This window comes from Python bivittatus, unplaced genomic scaffold (assembly GCF_059951505.1).
Source record: "Python bivittatus isolate LINGU-HERP-01145 unplaced genomic scaffold, Pbiv_v1 ctg000980_np1212, whole genome shotgun sequence".
NCBI lineage: Eukaryota > Metazoa > Chordata > Lepidosauria > Squamata > Pythonidae > Python > Python bivittatus.
Genome location: NW_028277125.1, coordinates 57,241,514 through 57,263,007, shown reverse-complemented (window position 1 = coordinate 57,263,007; position 21,494 = coordinate 57,241,514). Strand labels below are relative to the sequence as shown.

The window sequence follows — 21,494 nt, the reverse complement described above, 5'->3', positions numbered from 1 at the left end:
TTTCATTACCCAGCTAGGTGACATCTTCAGTGCTAAAATGGGATGGGATTTGCTCTCTATTTATATGCTGTGGCCTGCCTTGCCAGTGCTGGTAGAGGTTTTGTTTTGCTCCTCTGGTAGTTCCTTGTCTAGTCTCCAGCTCTTCCTCCTGTCTCCCAAGGTCATTCCTACATACCATTATACTTGCTGAACTTGCATGCATTATCTTTGAGGGATCCTGGGGCACTAGTGAAATGTCAGCTGATGTTCAGATGTCTTCCCTATCTTAAAAATACTTAAAAATGAGGAGCCAGGAAACTATACCCCAATCAACCCAAAATCTACGCCTGGGAAGTTTCAACAGCAGATCTTCAAGAATTCAATCTGTAAGCACCAAGGGAAAAAAGTAGCAATTACCACATATCAGGATAGATTTGACAAGTACACATCTTGCCAGACTATCTCATTCAGTACCTTCCTTATAAGTTTGTAAGATTACGGTAGGTATAATATATCTTTATTTCAGCAAAGAGCTTGACAATAAACCCCATGGTATTTTAATTACCATGCTAGATGAGTATGGCTGGATGGCATGAAGTACAGTGGATATGTAGCTGGCTATAGATTCAATTAACCAGAAGTAGTTGTCTCTGATTTACTGGATTTGCTCAAGTGGAAATACTGGATATGCTCAAGTGGAAGCTATACAGCCATCTGCCTTAACGTACTGTAGATTCATACACTGAACAGAGGGTTGGAGATTACGGCTGAAATTACCCCTTCCAAACTTAGATTCTATGATTCTACTGCCAGCCCTGCTAATAGGTCAAATAACAGCTGCCTCAAGGAGTAGATGCTATAAGGCAGGATGTAACACAAGATACTACAAGGAAGATACTACTTCTATGCCTTCAATTTTTCTCTTTATGCTGTCTAACTCTTTGAGCAAAAGAGCTCAAAGAGCTCTTTGATTTTTGCACATGGAATAGGAGATTCAAGAAGTAAGATGGCCCCAGAAGGAAGCACAATTAGTTAGAAGACACGTTACTAAAACCATTGTATAGGGTTTCTTTTCCTACTTTTCATTCTGCATAGAGGTGTATTTTTAACAAGCAAGGGAAATAAACTTGCTCAACCTCAATAACCAGAATCTCAATAATTATCATAAGTGTCTCAAGTCTGAACACACTTAAAAACAAGATCCCAAAACAATTTCAGTAAGCTCAAATAAAAGAACTCAACTGTAATCCTTGTTCCTACCACAGGGATATATTGAATTACTTTCATAATTAAAAAAAAAAAACGTATACCATATCAACTACAGTTCTCAGTGAAACCTAAGAAATTTTAAATTTTCATCGACAGCTAAAATGTCAACATCTGAAAACCATGGAGAGTGCGACAGACAATTGGAATCACACAGGAAACACAAAGTGGAGATTCCTTTGGTAACTGTTGCCATTCTGTTCTGTGAGAATGAATTCCAATCAGGACAACCTTAATGTGTTAATCTGATCTCCAGTGGAATACTATAATGTTATCTCCCTGACATATGAAATGGAGCTGCTCATTGCAGAGCTCTACAGAAAGACAAGGTACAGACTTTATAGACGGTTGTACAAACATGGTTGGAGCTGTTGGCTCTATCTGGTCTTTGAGCAGCATGTCAGGAGAGGCTTTCTAAAACGTATATGAACTTAGGATAAAGAACTGCATGAAAATGTGCAATAAAGAATCACAAGAAAACGTGAGAGTTAGTTCTAACACAGTCAGTGAAAAACAGTATAATAGCAAATCTGATTAAAGAGGGTGGGAAAGAAAATGACATGCAGGATGGTTTGAATATTCTTTCTCTATGTAAGGTTTGTTCCTGAATCACTAAAGTTGCTGAAAAACATTATTCTACAAATATAACTTAGCTGAGGTTCTTGGATTCTTGGGAACTTACCTAAGTTGTTCATTCCTGCCTGTGGAGGAAAGTCTGACAGGAAAAATAAAAAACTGTCTTGAAATTATAATTACAATTAATTAAATACAGGTAATATGTTTGGGTACATGTATTTCATAATGCACCCCTTCCATCATGTTAAGGATTACAAGAGAGTAGCAACTTTTTAATAGGCTTCATAGAGGCCCATGTGACTCTGAAACTACAAGTTATACACTAAATGAAAGAGCAGTAATTTAATCCCAACTCTTTCTTGCTTTTTCCTGCAGTCAAGGTCCCAAATGACATTTTCCCTATTTTTTTTCTGCTCTACTTAGTTTCTTATCTTACCTCTTGTTCAATGTGGGATTTGGGTCTTTTCTTTCAGTCTGCTTGTTTGGGTTTCTTCTCAGAGGCTGGTTCTCACAGGGGTCTGAACTAGTGACTTCAATCCACCTTTAAGATAATATCCTTTCTAAATTTCACATTTCATCTTCCTAATCCCTTCTTCCATCCCTGATTCCTATTTCCCTAACCCTGGCTCCACTCTTCAGGCCACTGCAATACCAACCACTCTGATTGTTTCAATCAGCACCCTCACTTAAAGTTCCTTCAAGGTTTTGGAGTTGGAAGGGACCATTTAAGATATCTAGTCCAAGCCCTTGCTCAGTTCAAGAATCCAATTTAAAGCAATTATGACTACTGGCTGACTATGCTTGAACACATCCAGTGGAGGAAAGCTCACCATCTGTCTTGGTAATTAGTACATTGTTGAACTCCTCTCACTGTTAAGAAGGTTGCTTTCCCCCTAATATTCACTTACAGTCTGCCCTTAAACCAGCATTCTGGTCCTGCATTTTGGAATCAAAGATAACAAACGTCGACCTTCTATGTGACATCTTTTCAAATATTGAAAAGAATTCTACCATATTCTGCCACCCTTAGTCTTCACTTCTCAAGTACAACCTTCTGAATTCCTTCACTTTTTCTTTATTGGGCTTAGATTCTGATTATCCTCATTGACTTTCTATGGTCTTACTCCAGTTTCTGTTAATCTTTCCTGAAGAGTGGTATCAAGTACAGGACAAGACAGATGTTGGACCAAAGGAGAATGAAGCAGAGCTACTCATGATTTGAAAACTAGACTTCTAGTTGATAACAGTGCAAAATTCTGGTGATACAGGCCTTCATTTCCCAAACTTCCCTCCAGCCAATTCCCCCTCAAAAAACCCTTTCCTTTCTGCTAAACTTCCTGATGCATACAATTGGCGATCTTTATGCTCTGCATAAAGAATGAATCCTGGTTACTGTGAAAGATTCTTGTTTACCTGCCAAAAAGCAAAGACATAAGTGTGGTTCTCTTTGAAGTGGTCACCCTGAGTTTCAGTTGTACCATTTCTAATTGCTTGCTTACTTGCTTGAATACTGCTTCATAAAGAAAATTAGCATATCACAGAGTAGTAGTTCAAAGGTACATTCAGTCACTGAGACCACCTGAAGCTCAAATAATATAATCCTGACCTACCTTTGCCATAATAAGAACCAGATCAGAAAGATGTCAGAAGAGACAGCAGCTAAAGGCTATGCTCCTTGTCTGCTTAGAAGAATAGCCAAGCATTTAAGTATGTAGAGGAAAACTCCATGTGTCAAGCAACAAAGGGCACCTACACATGCCTGTGTAAAGGTATTTATGCATGTACACCCATATGTGCATTTAACATCCCGTACTAGATGCCCCATCAATCTCCAAGAGAACTTCTATCTTAGGACAACAAATATATTTTAGTAAGAAATTAAAAGAATTGTTGTGATACCAGAGTTCCAACCTACCACCACAAATTCAGAGTTTCATAGATAAATAACTGAAGAAAGCTGTAATAGGAAGAGGCAGTTTATTAGAGCAATGGATGTTCAACAAACCTGAACTTATTTTGCAAGGTGAATTAAACTACTTTTCTACACAATCAAACAAGACAATGAGTATCAAGTGAATTACTTAAAAGCAAGTCTGACACAGAGAATAGAACAATTCTTCCCACCTTAATTTAACTTTTGCTTTACCTATGCCAAAAGATGTCCTAGAGCCTAATAAAGTAGCTTCTCTTCTTTTTAATTAACTAATGTTTGAAGAGGTATGGGAAAAGCTCAGTAGCATTGCTAAGGATCATTATTTCAGATATGAATAAACAAAGTGAGTAAATGAACCAAGAAAATTCACAACTAGGGGGAAAAAACCACTCAGAAAACCTTTTTTCCCTTTAATCATCGGCTTTTTTTAAAGAATTCTATAAAAATGGAGGCAAGTGCAGTAAGTAATGCCTTTCAGTGCTAGAAAGGGTGCAGTAGGTTATGCATTTGAATGACTTCCTAAATGTTGGGGCAGGATACACTTGCAAGGTAGCCACTGGAAATTTGTAAGTCTTTAGACCACTGATTCCTGATCTGCCCACACCATGCATAGACATAAGTTTAGCTCCAGTAATAAAAGAGAGTCATAGCAGGCGGTAGCACCTAGCTATGTGGACAATTAAAAAAAAAAAATCTAAGTAAGGTTGGATCAGATTTCTACGTGGATCAGAGACCACCAGGTAGGGGTGTAGGAAAGATTGGGAATAAAAAATAAAAAAAACTCCCAGAGGAAGACAGTGTTAAGCCACTTCCATACCATTCCCAATAAAACATCTTCATGAAGTCACCTACATTCATTGCTTTAATAAAAGACAATCTTAGAGCAGCAAGCCAGACTCTCCCACATCTAGGATTCCAGTGTTGCACATTACTTGCAAGTGAGCAGCTCCAACAATCTAGATGATAACTCAACAACCTGAGTTCTCCAATATTCCAAACAGGTCAGCCAACCCAAGACACGATCAATCTGGAGCATTAAAACTTTGGCAAAAGCAGGATTTCAGCTTCCTTTTTTAAAGCTCAGGCCCATTTCTGTTTTCTTGTTCCTGTTGTCTTCTCTTTTGGCTGGCACTGCCTACTGACTTTTGGGAAATTGCTTTAAGAAGCTTATCAGCTTTCTAAATGGAAACATTTCTGGAGGTACACTGAGTAAATTTACCCAGGATGCTTATTTGCAAGAAACCAAACTTTGCATTCACACCAGCATGGCCCAGCCCTGTGTTTCTCAGTTTATGAACACAGAGGCAGTAGGGAGTATGCCAACTTGTGCGTCAGCAGCTGATCAAGGGAGAAGTACCAGAATCCTCTCTCATTTGCATGTCATATATGAGAGGGATCATCCATGCAGAGTAATCAGTGTAAGAATCATTCCTATCATAGCAATTAGCACCATCTAGCTAACCTTGGCTGAACCTGAAAAAGTTGAGTGGACCTGATTTGTGCTTGGATAGACTACCTAAAATCCCAGAGTACTATAAAAGCAGAAAGAACTGAGTCCCCACATTCAACCCCTCCTCCCATCTTGCTCTCATCTGACTTCAAGAAATAACTAATATGCTGTGAGAGGAAACTAAAACCTTATTCCAATGTATGATCATTTCAGAAGTGGTAATATTGTACTATATCGTTGACATACATTTTAACACACATTAGTAGATCATTCCTGTAATCCTAAGTATACTTACCAGAATATCAATAAATCCTACTATATCTATTTAGAAGTCCCATTGTTTACTCCTTATTTATAGGATTGTAGAATACCATTTAAATCATAAGTTATTTCCAAGCAAATATACATACAATCATACTGTTTTATAACAACTGTTCTACCAGCTCTTTATCTGTAACCAAAATAGAATGAAAATGCTGAGAAGCATTAGAAAACTTCTAACCCGCATTCTTTCTTCCGTGGATTAATTCAAAGCAGCTGGTTTTCTCCTTAATGGAATTAAATGAAAATAATATGTTTTTTTACTAGTTCAAATTACAGAAAGCCCAAAAGATGATTAGTTAAAATGCACTGATGGAAAGGCAAATACAAAGCTTCATTCTTACTGTTTATAAGCATTTAGTTAGAACTAAAAGGATCTTAACATTCTCAGAATTATCCAGAAAATTGGTTTCATCTCCAAAGATAACATAATACAGCTCAGCAGATTTGCAGTGACCTTAACTGTTAATATAAAACACAGAGTGTCCTTGGAGATTATGACTGGATATACACCAAGTAAATAAATAAACAAATAAACTGATATCCTGAAGGCATAGAAATACTTTCTGATGATGGGTGGCTTCTTTCATGACTTCGTCTCATTATCTTTCCCCTGTGTTTTCCTGTCAATATATTTATTTCAGTCTGTAGCCTACCTCCACTTAATTTTTCATTCCCTGAGTTGCATCTTTCACTGCATATGTGGCATTTTTGATAAGACAGGAAGAGAATGATTTCTGACAAAGCTGTTATTGACTCAGACTTGTATCTTGCAGTTCATACGTTTCAATGCAAGCTGTCGAATTCAGAAGGGGAGCTATTAAATGAAAAACTTTTTCCAGGTATTCCATTATAATACTTGCATTTGCAGAATCTACTACACAGTCTTACCACATCAACAGCCCTTGATGGTTACTAAAAATGGATGATAAAAAGCACCAGCATTATCAAATGATAACAATAATGAAGATGACCACCACCTCTGGTGACCTACTGACAGTATGATTCAGGATACAGAAAACAAGAAATTAGCAAGAATTCTGTTGCCTTTAAAAGACAAATAGAATAGCCTCAGAAGCAAGAAACGGTGTAGGACAATCTAGTAACATTCTCCATCAGAAGAACTTCAGAGCAGCAAAGTTGCTGGTATATAATCTGATCTATATTTAGAAGACCCACATTATAAAATTATTGAAAGACCCACCAAAGATAAAGCACTGATATTACATGTAAATCAGATGAGGCATAGGGCACCCGTTCGGGGATGGGTGGGTTGTACTTTATATATGTAAAGCAAAGGGGAGTAGAAAAGATGAATGATTTTTGCACCACTACTTATGATAGAAATTTAAAAGTAAGATTTAACTATAATCACCAGTGTATGTACATAACATGCCACCGATGCAGGGTAAGTTAAGATTGCAGAAAGATGGGAAAAAATAATTCAGTGTTAACTTACACAGGCACAAAAAGTTTAATAGAATAAATATTTAATAATAATAATAATAATAATGTCTCAATAAATTACAGTCACAATGCCCCATAGATAAACACAACAGATGTTATTAACAAGATACTGCTTATAAGGAACAATCCAATTATCTCTGAAGTCATTTCTACTACAAATTATTTCACAGTCAGGGATGATCTCAAGCTACAGTACCACAGCCCTGAAAGTCTTTATTTTAATCCTAATCAACACATGAAAGAATTCTAACTAATAGCAAATGCCACTTTAATCAACACTAAATTCCAGCAATAGCCGACATGAAAAGCTGCAACGTAACATTTTAAAGATCTCAAACATCTGGCTTAGACTACCCCATAATAAGGATCTCTCTCCCAGGACATGTTCTCATCATTGGGGGGGGGGGGGGGGGCTGGCAGTCTTTCAGGCTGCCAGAGAGCCAGTGCCTTGTCTATCAAGAGGGGTGAAGGTTTGGAGGAGCCTTCAAGTTTGCTGCATTGCAGGTGGGCTTGAAGCTAATACTACTGCTCATGTCCTTTATTATTCTGCCATCTCTGGAGGCCTGACTGGCTTTTTCCCCTGATGTTCCTTCCCCCTAGCTCAGCCATGTACAGGTAATTGTCTCATCTGCAGCTTTCTGCCAGGTACTGACCAGTTAGTGTGTGTATTCCAGGAGGTGCTTCCACCTTATGGGGGAACTCTCTTCTACATCTGTTCCCTCTTTTTTATTCTCAGTGTCCAAGATGAACCAATGGAAAGCCTCTACTGTACTTTCCCCAGAAGACACAGCATAAGAACGAAAGGAGAAATTTTCCCCAGGGGACAAGAAGAAACCTTAAGTCCTTCTAACTGGAAGGACTGGTGTTAGCACTTGCCTCTCAGATTCCACCTGTGGCGATCAAGAACAATTAACTACATCTATGCTTTTCTTGGCCACTGCTGTGTTTCCATTATTAATGCATCTCATAACCACTTAGGTTTTACAAATGGCAGTAAGCCGGGAACGTTCCCAATTCTTTCCCAAAAGTATATCTGACTGCCATATAAAATAAAAATCCTTTATTCAACGTGATTATTTTTATTTATTAGATTTATATCCTATCTTTCTTCTGGGATCTCATGATAGCGTATTGCACTTTTCTTGGAGTAATAATGCAGCAAGATAGGTTGGCAAAAAGACAGTATCTGGTCCAAAGGCATCCAGTGAGTGTCTGTGGCTAATGAAGGACTTGCTCCCTTGGATTTTACTCTACCACCTGCCTGTACTAACTGCTACAACACACCGGCTCTCACTAACCATTAAATTTAAACTGAAACATTTAAATACCACAACTCTTCATCAGTGAACGTCACAAAGCCCTGAAATTACAAATGGACCTTGAGTCTCACTCCACTTCTTTCATCTGAAGAAGTGTATAAAACAACAACCCTGTTTAAATATTTACTTTGAAGAACATAACTAATGAGACATCAACGCTTTTTAAACATTTGCAAACATATCATGGCATATAGATAAAGAGGAAGAAAAGCATTGTTATAACCTTTGAAAGTTTGTTTTTTTCAAGTCCCACTTATATCTTTAGTATCTGAGCTTGGTAGCTTAAAGACATGTAATCTAGTTTCTTGTCAACAGGTAATACTTCCCATTCTAATATTTCATCTGGCATATTTCAATATATTATAAGCAAAAATAATGAAACAGACAGAAAAGGTTGAAATAAAGTCACCAGACAATAGCAAGCTGCTTCATGCCATGTCTAGTTGTTAATCCATCTAGCCTGACTTGCATACAAATTGAAACTATACAGTTGTGTGTTCAAAGCCATATTCATATGACACTTTATTTGCTTGCCTCATTCATAGAATTTGACATGGATCCAGATGTTAGCTCTTGAAAATTTCTGTCATCTTTTTCATGCTTTTTTCCTTTCCAGAAATATACTCCATACACAAAGAAAAGGAAGAGTTGAATACAGTCTTTTCACTAGCAATGCTGGAAAATTCCATATAATTTTTAAGTTGGTATCATTATGAAATAAGTAAATATAAACACCATGTTTGGTAAAGGTTATCCATATACAGTAAGTGATATACAGTGCATTCGGAAAGTATTCAGACCCCCTTCACTTTTTTCAATTTTGTTATGTTACAGCCTCATACTACAATCGTTCAAATTCATTTTTCCCCCATTAATCTACACTCAGTACCTCATAATGACAGTGAAAACAGAATTTTAGAAATCTCTGTAAATTTATTAAAAAGGAAAAACTGAAATATCACATTGGCATAAGTATTCAGATCCTTTACTCAGTACTTTGCTGAAGCACCTTTGGCAGCAATTACAGCCTCGAGTCTTTTTTGGTATGAAACGACAAGCTTTGCACACCTGGATTGGGGGATTTTCTGCCATTCTTCTTTGCAAATCCTCTCAAGCTCAATCAGGTTGAATGGGGACCATCGGTGGACAGCCATTTTCAGGTCTCTCCAGAGATGTTCAATGGGGTTCAAGTCTTCTGGCTGGGCCACTCTAAGACATTCACAGAGTTGTCCCTAAGCCATTCCTGTGTTGTCTTGGCTGTGTGTATAGGATCACTGTCATGTTGGAAGGGGAACATTCGGCCAAGTCTGAGGTCCTGAGCGTTGTGGAACAGGTTTTCATTGAGAATATCTCTGTACTTTGCTCCATTCAGCTTTCCCTCAACCCTGACCAGTCTCCCAGTCCCTGCTGCTGAAAAACACCCCCACAGCATGACGCTGCCACCACCATGCTTCACTGTTGGGATGGTATTGGGCAGGTGATGAGCAGTGCCTGGTTTCCTCCAGACATAACATTTAGAATTGAGGCCAAACAGTTCAATCTTGGTTTCATCAGACCAGAGAATCTTGTTCCTCACAGTCTGAGAGTCCTTCAGGTGCTTTTTTGCAAACTCCAAGCAGGCTTTCATGTGTTTTGCACTGAAGAGAGGCTCAGTCTAGCCACTCTGCCAGAAAGCCCAGATTGGTGGAGGGCTGCAGTGATGGTTGTCCTTCTAGAACTTTGTCCCATCTACACACAGGATCTCTGGAGCTCAGTCAGAGTGACCATCAGGTTCTTGGTCACCTCTCTTACTAAGGCTCTTCTCCCCCAATTACTCAGTTTGGCCAAGTGACCAGCTCTTGGAAGAATCCTAGTTGTGCCAAACTTCTTCCATTTGAGAATTATGGAGGCCACTGTGCTCTTGGGAACCTTCAGTGCAGCAGAAATTTTTTATAGCCTTCCCCAGATCTGTGCCTTGCAATAATTCTGAGCTCTGCAAGCAGTTCCTCTGACCTCATGGCTTTTGCTCTGATATAGTATGCATTGTCAGCTGTGAGGCCTTTCCAAATCAGGTCCAATCAATGTAATTTACCACAGGTGGACTCCAATCAAGGTGTAGAAACAGCTCAGCAACAATCAAGAGAAATGGAAGGCACCTGAGCTAAATTTCAAGTGTTGTTGCAAAGGGTCTGAATACTTATGCCAAAGTGATATTTCAGTTTTTTCTTTTTAATAACTTTACAGACATTTCTAAAATTCTGTTTTCACTTTGTCATTATGGAGTACTGAGTGTAGATTAATGAGAAAAAAATGAATTTGAACGATTGTAGTATCAGGCTGCAACATAACAAAATTGAAAAAAGTGAAGGGGGTCTGAATACTTTCCGAATGCACTGTATTTATCTCTATGAATAATTCTTCTAGAATGCTTACTTATACTCAGAAAAATATTCACCCATGCTCATAAACATCTGCCATGAAAAGCTGGTAAACGTCCAATGTTTCGGCCTTTTTTGCTGTTTATATATTTGGGGAGGGAGTTAAAGGGTACATGTGGTCCTGGCCCAGGGCAAACTTGAACTGTGTTGGGATAGTAATTATGTGAATTACTACCCCAACACATCAAAAGGTGGCAGGCAGTTGGGGAACTTTATATCAAGGCATTGGCTTTTCTCTTTAAATAAGTTACTATCAGCACTATCCTCGAGTGCACAAAACAGAGAAGATAAAGGACATCTTCCTACAAAATAGCCCATTGGTGAATACTATTTGAGTTACTAAGAGAAAATGTGACCAAGGTTCTGCACATGAAAGAGACAATTTGTCCCCCACAATGTGATGTGCAATTCAATTCCCATCATGAATGTTTATGAAAGAGACCATTTTTCTACTTACATCTTTTACCATTTGTTATGCAATACATTGAGAAAAATTAATGAAGGTCTCCTACGCTGTGTGGCTGGAGTGTCAGAATCTGGAAGCGTATTAGAAAGAATGGCTATCATTTGCAAATCCTTTCTTGTTAAAATCAGCAAAGGTGTAATACATTAAATAAATAGATCAAGAAGCCTATTTTTTTTTCCTTTCTTCCTACATCAGTATTCTAATAAGAGTAAAAATTCTCCTTTATAGATGCAGATCCACCCCTAGAATTTATTGAACATGGGAAATGGTAACTAAAATGTATCCGTGGCCTATGCGTGCAGAATACAAATAGCTTTATATTCTATAGTATTATATTATTTTATATTTAATATAATATAATATAATATAATATAATATAATATAATATAATATAGTATAATAAAATATTGGAAATAGTATACCATAATACATAATAGCTATGCTGATCTACCAGCAACTATGTTGGAGCTTATCATCATAGTTCATGGTTCACAGAAATATACTGGGCTTTTACCAACAACGAACTAACAGTACCTCTGTCCCATACAGAGAAGCCCACTGGTCTGGCAACTGAATCTTAAACACTGCTTTAAAGACATAGCTAGTAGCTACCTGTTTTTGTTTGTCTGTTTGCTTTTTCCTTAGTTCATTTTCAGTGGATCCTAGATTGGAAATGCAGAACACAGGAATAGTAAGAGGAAAATCCGGAATAGGACTATAGTGGAGACAAATGGGTAAAATACTATAAAAACTGGAGTCAGCATACTCGTCACTGAAAGAACGTGACATGGAGTTACATCTTTCAAGTAATATGTAATCTGGCCATAGGACAGTACATCTAAGGATATAGCAGGCTTGCTTAAGAGATCCAAGCCATGCCACTTAGGAGAAACAGCCCTGTTCTTCAAAAATCGTAGTATTGTTCCTCACTACTAACTGCTGCCAAAGGTGGCTACTGCTGCTGTTTGATACAGCTGGTCCTGCTCTCCTAAAGATCTCTGATATAATCCCATCATGTTGAGAAAATGTTCCAATATCTGCAGTCTTGAAAAAGTAATTAGAATTATGGCTCAGGGACTAGTTCATTGTTATTAGTACAATTTTTTTAGTCATTAGTACATTTTGTTTTAGTACATATTTTTTTTCAAATAAAAGAGCTGATATATGATAAGATTTAAAGAAAATGTGGAAGAAACAGAATTATCGTAGAAGTTTCTTTCTTAGTCACTTGTCTTTGTTAGCTGTGCCAGCAGATAAAATAAAAACATTTTAGGAATTCACAGGTTCATATGAAATACAATTTGCAATTTGCTGTAAGATAGCCACAACAGCAACTACTGGATGATTCACATCTTTAAAAATCAAAATAGTGGTGCATAATATGAAAGCAATTAAGAATATATGCTACTTGGGATTCCCACTGAGAATGTATTGGCTGGGAGCTAATTCCTAAAGGTGATTTATCGCCATGATGCTGACTCCTATTATTCCTGGAATGTTCACTGTAGGACATCTTTTCTGTACTTTCTGATAGCTATGCCTCCAGCTCCTATCTTTTCACTTCTAATCTAATTACTTTTGGTCTTTTGCATTTTTCCTTGCTGTGAGACTATTGTTCTTTGCCAGCATCTGTACACCAGAATAATTTGGCCGGTAGCAGCTAATGGATGAACTTCCACAAGTGATGACACAACATGAAAGCAGGTACAACTGCAGTATTCTTTGGTAATTGTCTAATTCTTTTAATCATCTTTCTAGCAGACATTTGAGGAGGAGGAGGAAGAGGAGGAATAAGGCACAGGAAATGGCAATGAGAGGCATCATAGCTTGTTCTACCTTTAGTGGTGTTTATTTACCCTTTGCAAAATTACCTACCACTGCTGCCTTAGCCAGTCAGCTACAGGTAGTTCACAACTAAATTTGGTAGTTGAAGGCTTTTAATTGAAAACCATCCATTCAGTGTACAAAATCTGCCTGTAAACTGAAGGTTCCTGCATACGTATAAATACCATTTGCCATTTCACGCATGTGTAAAATACATAAAATATATCTTTGAAAAACTGCATTCCATTTTACATATGCATAAAATCCATAAAGTAGGTCAGCATAAAAACCTCTTGGAATTTAACAGACATTTCACTTTAACAGATACTCCTCCCCACGTTAGTTAATTAAACCAAGTTATAGTATTTAGCATTTATGAAGCACTTCAAGCATTCACATTTGTTCAACTATAATGGCTGCTGTTTATTATAACAAGAATGATCCAAGGCAACCCTCACATTGCAAGGAGGACACTGGATGCCTCCAATTAACTACAGTTTAATATTATGCCTGAAACAAAAACTATGATTAATGTTAACCAAGTTATGTTAAATCAAGTGAGCTTAATACTCAAGGACTTGAAGTTGGCTTATTGGCATATTTCTACAAAAGTGTAGTTAGATTGATCAACTAGTTGAGTTCAGACAAAACATGCAATACACCCACAAAAAAGAGCATTAATTTCTCCTCACAACATGTGAAGCCAAGCTCTGCTTACCTAGGTTCAATCTTCTCACAGTATATCACAGTTATTAAATCCAAACACAACCTTTAGACCAGGAACCCATATGGGGTGCCAAAGTGTGTTAGAATTACCCCACGCTTGTAATAGAAGTGTTAAGGTGACATGACAGAACACGTTGTTCAATTTCCTAGAGTACAGTTCAGTTGCACAGGCACTGTATTACATTAACTCACCAAACATATTAAATTATAGTTTAATAGATATTCTTACAGTAAGATGAATCTATGAGTATTTCCCATTGTGGTTAGCACATGAAAAGTATTACTTGCCAAAGTAAGTGCCCCGGAAACTATATCAAACAAATACAGATCTCTCTCTGTTTGACTGACTTAGCCTCACACATCAGCTCATACCCAGGGGTGTGCATCATCTAATTGCCATTAAAATCATGCAGCCTGAACCCATGCCTAGCAATGTGTTGTTTCTATAATGAAGGCACCCAAGTATGAATTCTGGCACTGTTTTGCATTTTATTAGCCTCACCAAATTGCAGGAGGCAATTTTTATGGATCAACTCACTAATCGGCCTAACAAAAATATGACACGTTTATCAAGCATTATGGGTTTTTCATTGAAGCTTGACACAGCTTGCAATCAATCCATCAGCAATAACACAAATCAATATGAGCTTTATAAAGTAGTAGGTAAGATGGGACACCATCATTTTATCAGCACTCGGTATGGTATTTTTCCCTCTACACAGCTCTAGCTACAATTGTGCTGAAACTCCCAGCACCCAGAACAAGATGGTGTTATTAGGAATAATGTTTTTAATTATTCCATGAGAATGCATAGTTCCAAATTTTTCAAACGAATGAAGGACTAAGGGGCAACCACTATAACTCTGTTTCTTTATGGTGATAAAAGAGCAGAAATAAATGGAGCTTTTAACTGTTCAGGATATTTAATATAATGGAACAACCAACTACAAGGTAGAAGAGTTTATGCTTTGTGTGCAATATTATCCAGGTTCAATACCTGACTTTTTTCAAATTGGGAAAAAACTTCTGTCTTCTAATCAACAGAACTTCTGCTAGGTAGTATAATGGAACTTGTCCCAGCCCATAAGATATACTGTACTACAAATCCCAAAATTCTCAGCCAAATGCTGGAGGTCACACAGTTGAGGGAGGCTTTGGTAAGCAATACTACAGTCTTATAAGTTGATTTGATAAAATACAGTTTTCTGCCTACAGGCTCAGTTCCCTAAAAAGCAAATGTATCCGTTTGCAGGTAGCCCTCCCAAAGCCTATTTTTTCCAAGCAGATACAAAACTTGCAGTCTCACTTTCACTGACCGCACTGCATCTCCCAGCTGCTTCTCCAATTTGCAGCCAACCATATAAGAACAATATAACCTACCAACTTCAGGGCTCATTGAAGAATTGACTTACAGCCATCAAAAGCCAATCAACAAGTATCTTCAGTTAGACAATTAAGTGACAAAGCTATCAATTCAAATCCAAAAGCAATAGAATTAGAAAAAAATCTAATCCCTTCCCTTAGCACTAAAGGATAACTTTCTGTTAAGCTTTCCTATTACGTAGCAGACCAATATATTTTATATTCAGATTAATATATCAAGAATAATCACCATCTTCATTTCCACCTTGAGAAATGCAGTGGGGCAAGCAATTATGGTTGTACCTGATTACACCTTTGCTCTGTGAGATGCACTGGCTCCCAGTAGGCTTTCACGTACAATTCAAGGTGCTGATTATTACCTATAAAGCCCTTCATAGCATGGGGCCAAGTTATTTATGAGAGCCCCCCCCCCAACTGTCTCTACTCATCCCATCAGATCTGGCAGAAGGGGCATGCTCCAGGTCCTGTAGGTTAAATAATGTCATCCGGCAGGACCCAGGAAGCATGACTTTTCAGCTGCAACCCTTGTCTCCTGGAACACCATTCCTCCAAAAATTAGATTAGCCCCATTCTTGTTGGCCGTTTGTAAAGCTTACGTCTGGCTTTTCTTTCAAGCATCGGGGTCAGGCCCATGAGTTTAATGTATTTGTTGTTGACTGGTTTATTCTTAGTTGCCATTCTGTTTACTTCCGTATGTTTTATTTACTGTATGCTTTACTATATTATGTTTTTATTGTGTCAGCCTCCTAGAATTGCTTACATGAGATGGGTGGCGATATAAATCTAGTAAGTAAGTAAGTAAATAAATAAATAAATAAGCTTTCTGTTCACTATTATGCAGAATTGAAAACTCAAAAATATATTGATATATCTGGAACAGCATCTACTTTCTGCACCCCCCATAATTAAAATAAATATAAATAAATAAATGTGACTGTTCTGGTGATCTCACTGATTAACTTGTTCAGAGGAATAAACGTGGGGACTGTGGGGACTGCAACCTTAGGGATTCTCCCAAACCTCTCCACAGCACATAAGACAATGATCCCTCGTATCCTATCTTGAGTGGGTGAGGATTTCTTCTGCTGTGGCCAGCAGTCCATGAGATTCCATCTTGCCCTCCTTGCTGTTGCTGGGAGATGTAATCTAGGTTCATTTCTCTTTCCGTTGTGACATTTTTATCAGCTCCTCAAGAAATGGGAGAGTTTTAGATTGCTTTTTGGCAGCCTTGAGCAAAACCTAATTTTTACACATTGGAAGTACTACTGGTAGGCAGATGACTTGATTCAGAATTAGGTGTGCAACTTGCTTTTGGATCAGTCTGCATTTCTCACGTATTAGTAATTTGAGAAAGCTCCTTGATCTCATAGATCATATCTGTTGCAAGGGGTGCCATTTTTCAAATTCAACTGCTTCGCCAACTATGACTGCCCTAACTAAAGCAGATTTTGCCACCGTCCAGTGAGATTACTACAATGTATTACATGTAGGACTGCCCTTGAAAAATATCTAGAAACTGCAGATAGTGAAAAATGTAGAAGCTAAATAGCTTGTAAACGCCAGGCATTAAGTCACTGGTGGAAATTCAATATTTAGACCGTGTTATGCCTATTGTAGTTGAAGTGTACTGGTGGCTGGTTTCTTTCTGGTTAAATTCAAGGTGCTGTTGTAAACAGTTAAAACTTTAAATTGCATGGGAACTGGCTATATGAAAGGCCGTGTTGTTCCCCATATTGCTCCCATGTCCTAGGCATCACCAGAAGTGCTACTTCTGATTCCTCGGCCCATGAAACTAGGCAATTAGCCACAAGTTCCAGGGCCCGTACAGAGGCTTAATCCATCTTGTGGAAAGTTCTGCGAAAAGAGATTTGTCAGGACCTGACAGCTGGTTGCAGACAGACTGCCTAAACTGAGTATGGTGACTTTCCCATTTAACATGGGAAAATCATGTATATCTTATTCAATTACTGATCTCATTAGCACTGTGTTTGGTGGATGCCTCTGATCTATCCAGGGCCAACAACTGCAGATAAAACAAATACTGTAAGCAAATAGACCAAACTAGAGTAGCATCATAGCCATGGCAGAAATGTAAGCTCCAGTGAATGCAGGCTTACTTTTACGAAGTACACTAACAAGAGCAGTCTGGCAGATGAACATCCAAAGTATATATTCAATGTTTGCTTTTGTTTTATTTTCATCATTTGGTCTAAAATAAAGTTATGTGAAATGTCCTCTGCATCGGGTACTTTGCTGGGGCATTTCCCATACAACCTAGTTAAGACATAGTCCTGGGCACAATGATTGGAGAATCTCCAGTTCAGAACAAACCAACACACTGGGCTGCCTGAGACAACAGTAAAATAGCATCAGTTCTCCATGATATATATAGAAGCCAACCCAAATGATAATTGAACAATAAAAGAATACTCCTCTTTCAAACCTAGTGATGGGACAGTGTCCTCCACTCATCAGGGGATTACAAGATAGCCCAGTGGATGAACAAAGGCTATAAAACACTCTAGGTCTGCCTTCCAGCAGCTCACTGCTGTTCTCTGATCTGCCACCTACAGTGGTCACTTCTTTTTCATAATGGTAGAATGGACTGAATTCTTGTCAGACTTCCATTGCAATTCTATTCATCTTAATATTATTTTCAGAGGTGTTAGAAGAGTTTTTCTTTGATCAGTTTTTAAGGAACGGAAAAGCCTACCAAGTGAAAGCCAGTGGCCTTTATCCTCTTTCATCTCAGATCTGATTCAGCAGCAAAATAGCATCATCTTCAAAATGTGTTGAAGGAAAAATTCTATCCAGGGATAGAACAGAAATAATGAAAGAGGCACTAGAAATGTATAAGTGCTTAGCAATATAAGAGTTATCATGTGCTGCTAACATGCATTAACCTTGTCAAAAGTTGGTATTAAGAAATATTATTATTATTATTATTATCAGCGCTTTTTGGAAGCAAAGGCTGGGATTGAGACACTTAAATATTGAGGGAGGGGAGAAACACTTGGAATTATTTCAGTAAGATCATGAAAAATACACTCATAAAACTCATGTTTCTTCAAGTACTTTTAAGATAGCAACACTAGATAATGTGAGCTATTCAAAGATAATCATGTAATTCTTTTAATATTCTTTTATGAATACAGTACATGTCCTTCAAGCTTCTCATACTGCAGATCTCAGGTGAAAGGAAAATCCCAAATATGATCATAGCTTCCACATTGTATATCTGTGGCAGGTATGTTCTCCATAGGAAATAACTACTAAATCTTAGTCTACAATAACCTCCATCCAAATTAATAGCCTCCCAATCTGAGGGAGTACTACACCCCATCATTTCTACAAGTATGGCTACTGGTTTCCAGGTCTGTGGAAAGTGTGAATAGCTGACCTAGAAAAAGATGGTTTGTCCCATCAAAGGAACAGTGGGGAAGGGAAAAAGGGGAGGGAGACATGTTAGTTAAAACATTTAGACATACCATTTTATCTCCAAGCATATGACTTTTTTTTCTGCTGGCAAAATTAAGACTGTCTATTCATCTAAACAGTAACCAATGTTGGTTATGTTATATAACACATTCAAGAAGAAAGGCATCAATAGACACCGCCCCCCCCCCTTTTACACACTGCACTTGAGTTGTGGAAGGGAAGGGAAGGGAAAGGAAAGGAAGGGAAAGGAAGGGAAACAAGGGACAGCAACAGTTTCCCACTACTTTGAAGTTATAGTGTGCACTATAAAAGCCAAACACCAGGAGGAAATTACCTCATACAAAGATACAAGTTTTTTTACAGTTATAAAAACATAATCCTTAACATAAAGACTTGCAGCCAATTAAAAAGCAGCAGTGGTGCAGGGAGACTGTATGCAGCAGAAGGACAATGTTTTTTTCCCTTCTTCCCCCCCACCCCCAGCCATTTTTTTCTCCCCCTTTGTCAGTTTCCAGAAAAAGGCAGGATAAGCCATTCAAGAGAATCCTGGCACAGCCAAGGAAAGAAAGAAACAGATATGCCAAGTCCTCCTGCTGCATCACTCGCACTCCTAAGTCAAGATTTCCTTAAGGTCATTCTGTGAGTCAGACAAAGCTTCCCTGCTTGCTTGCTTTCTCCCTCCCCACTTCTGAACTTCTAAAGGATCATGAGATCCAGGATGGGCTCCCAGAAGCAATCAATCTGTGGTCCCTCTTCAGAAGTCCACACACATTGAACTCCTCAGTGCGTCTCATTACATTTGGACCAGCCTTCTCCCAGAAGCTGTGATACGAAGGGAGAAGGGACAGAAACCCTGAAGGATACAGCAGAGCTGAGGGATGCATCAGCCTTAGACAGCAGATGCCGAGGTCTCTGACATGGCAGTGTCAACTGCTTGGCTTCACCCACTAGGAGAGTCTCTTGACTTCGGGGCCTTGGAAGACATGTCCATAGACCAGTGTTAAAATAAGTTCAGTGCCTGGAAGGGAGTGGAGGTTGGAGGTACCGTATATTTCACCCCAGGCAACAACGGGCTTGGGCTTGCCCTGAGTAGACTGAGGGAGATGGCAAAGGATGTAAGAATAACTCTACAATCCTAGGCATGGGGCTTGTTTTGGGGAGGCACGTTGTGGATTGCTCCATAAGTTAAACAAACCCAGAACAACACACACACCGAGGAGCAGAAAGATTTTCCTGGTCTTTACTTAGATCTAAACCATTTCTAGGAGATAAAGGATGCTGGCTGGAGTGCTGGATTTCGTAGTCCAGTGCATTCTGAGACTGTTAGTTTGGGGAGGGGGGACTTGTAATAGACACAATAGTGTACAGAAAGCCTCCTTTACTTTTATAGTAATGACCAGGAAGCCTTCGTGTTTTAAAAAGAAAATACAAGAAAAAGGCATTTCCAATTATTCTTACTTCACCCCACCTCCACATTTTTCCAGATGGACAAAACTGCATTAAGAACTGCCTGAGTTCTTGCTATCTGACTTTGGCAACCAGAGTACAGTTTAACAATCCTAAACATTTAGATGCTTCTTCAGACAGCTTTAGGTCAAGGAAAAAGCTCACCAGTATTAGCAGCATGCCGGAGGTTCCCTTATGCCAGGGCTCTAGCGCTAGCCAAGACCTCATTCTAAAGCCGATGAATTTACAACGCCAAATATGCCTCTGAGCATGTGCAGAATGCATCTCTCTGGACACGGCGATCACCGATCCAATAGGGAGGAAAGTAAAGGGAAGGGTTCGAAGGGGATAACGTCTCCCCTTAAATCAGAATCCTTATCTTAAAATACACCTAACATCGGACCCGGGGCACAGGCTGGGGCTTTGGGTAGCAGCCCCACAGGGCCGGCCGCTTTGCCGTATTTTCCTCCCGGCTCCAACTCGCCCCGGCCTCAGCCTTCCAACACCACTGTTGGGTTTTGCAACAGATCCGAAAGCGCGCGCAGGTGGGCCGATGTTGGCGCCTCGAGCTTGGCGGCAAACAGGAAAAGAAAGAGGAAAGTTGCTCCAACACTTACACGAAGACGCCGAAGAGCAGGACTCGAATCCCGATCTCGACAGCTAGATCCCGCATGGTTTGGTCCAAGACGAGCGGCAGGAGCAGGCGGGGGCTCGGTCCGAGCGGCTGGCGGGGCGGGCGGGTGGCTGGCGGCGGCTTCACAGCCTCGGCTGGAATCCCATGGACCCAGGCAGAGCCGGGGCGGCGATCGGAAGAAGCGCTGCCTGGCTCCGGAGCCGCTCTTCTGGAGAGCCGCCTTCCCCCCTCCCGCCCAAGTGCCGCGCGGCGCCCAGAGCCAGCGCCTCCGCGTCCATTCCCAAGGCCAGCAGGAGCCCGGGATGATTCAGGCCATTGCCTGGGCTCCCAAAGCGGCAGACAGGACGGAGTCGCTGGCCGCGGAGAGAAGTGGCCGGCTCCGCGCACCCGGGGCGCCTGCTCGCTTCGTTGGTTGGCTGGCTGGCCGGCCGACAGGGGCTTCCCTCCTTGGGTGCCAGAGGACGGAGAGCGGGGGCGGAGGCGGAGGCGGAGGCTCCCGTCGCTTTCTAGCGCAGGCTGGGCTGAGGGGATCCTGGGGGATTTCCATGCCCCTCCCCATCTAGAGACTATCTGTTGCCCGCCTGGAGTTACAGGATTCTACGCTCCAGCACATTTGCTCTTATTCCGGCTGCGATTGCGGATTCCCTGCTGGTTTTCCTCCACATCCCCTATTTAAAACAAAAAAAAGAGCCAGAACCAATTTTCAAAAACAAAGACCGGGCTGACAAGGGTTGTTCTCTTGGTTGTATTCCCCCCCCCCGCCCAAAACTAAATTGCAATGCTAGTCTGCTAACCTGGGCATAACCCGTTTATATTTTGGGGGTACCTGTCTTTTCAGAGAAGAGCAAA

At 39.7% G+C, this 21,494-nt stretch overlaps 1 protein-coding gene across 1 annotated transcript in view; it reads right to left on the bottom strand.

Moving 5' to 3' along the window:
- Positions 1-21,133, bottom strand: part of PLPP4 (phospholipid phosphatase 4) — a 127,254-nt gene extending 106,121 nt beyond the window's left edge. The window contains exon 1 of the mRNA XM_088132075.1: positions 20,629-21,133. Coding sequence (XP_087988201.1) covers positions 20,629-20,684 — 56 coding nt within the window. The 5' untranslated portion in view covers positions 20,685-21,133. The remainder of the gene's footprint in view (positions 1-20,628) is intronic.
- Positions 21,134-21,494: the final 361 nt, after the last annotated feature.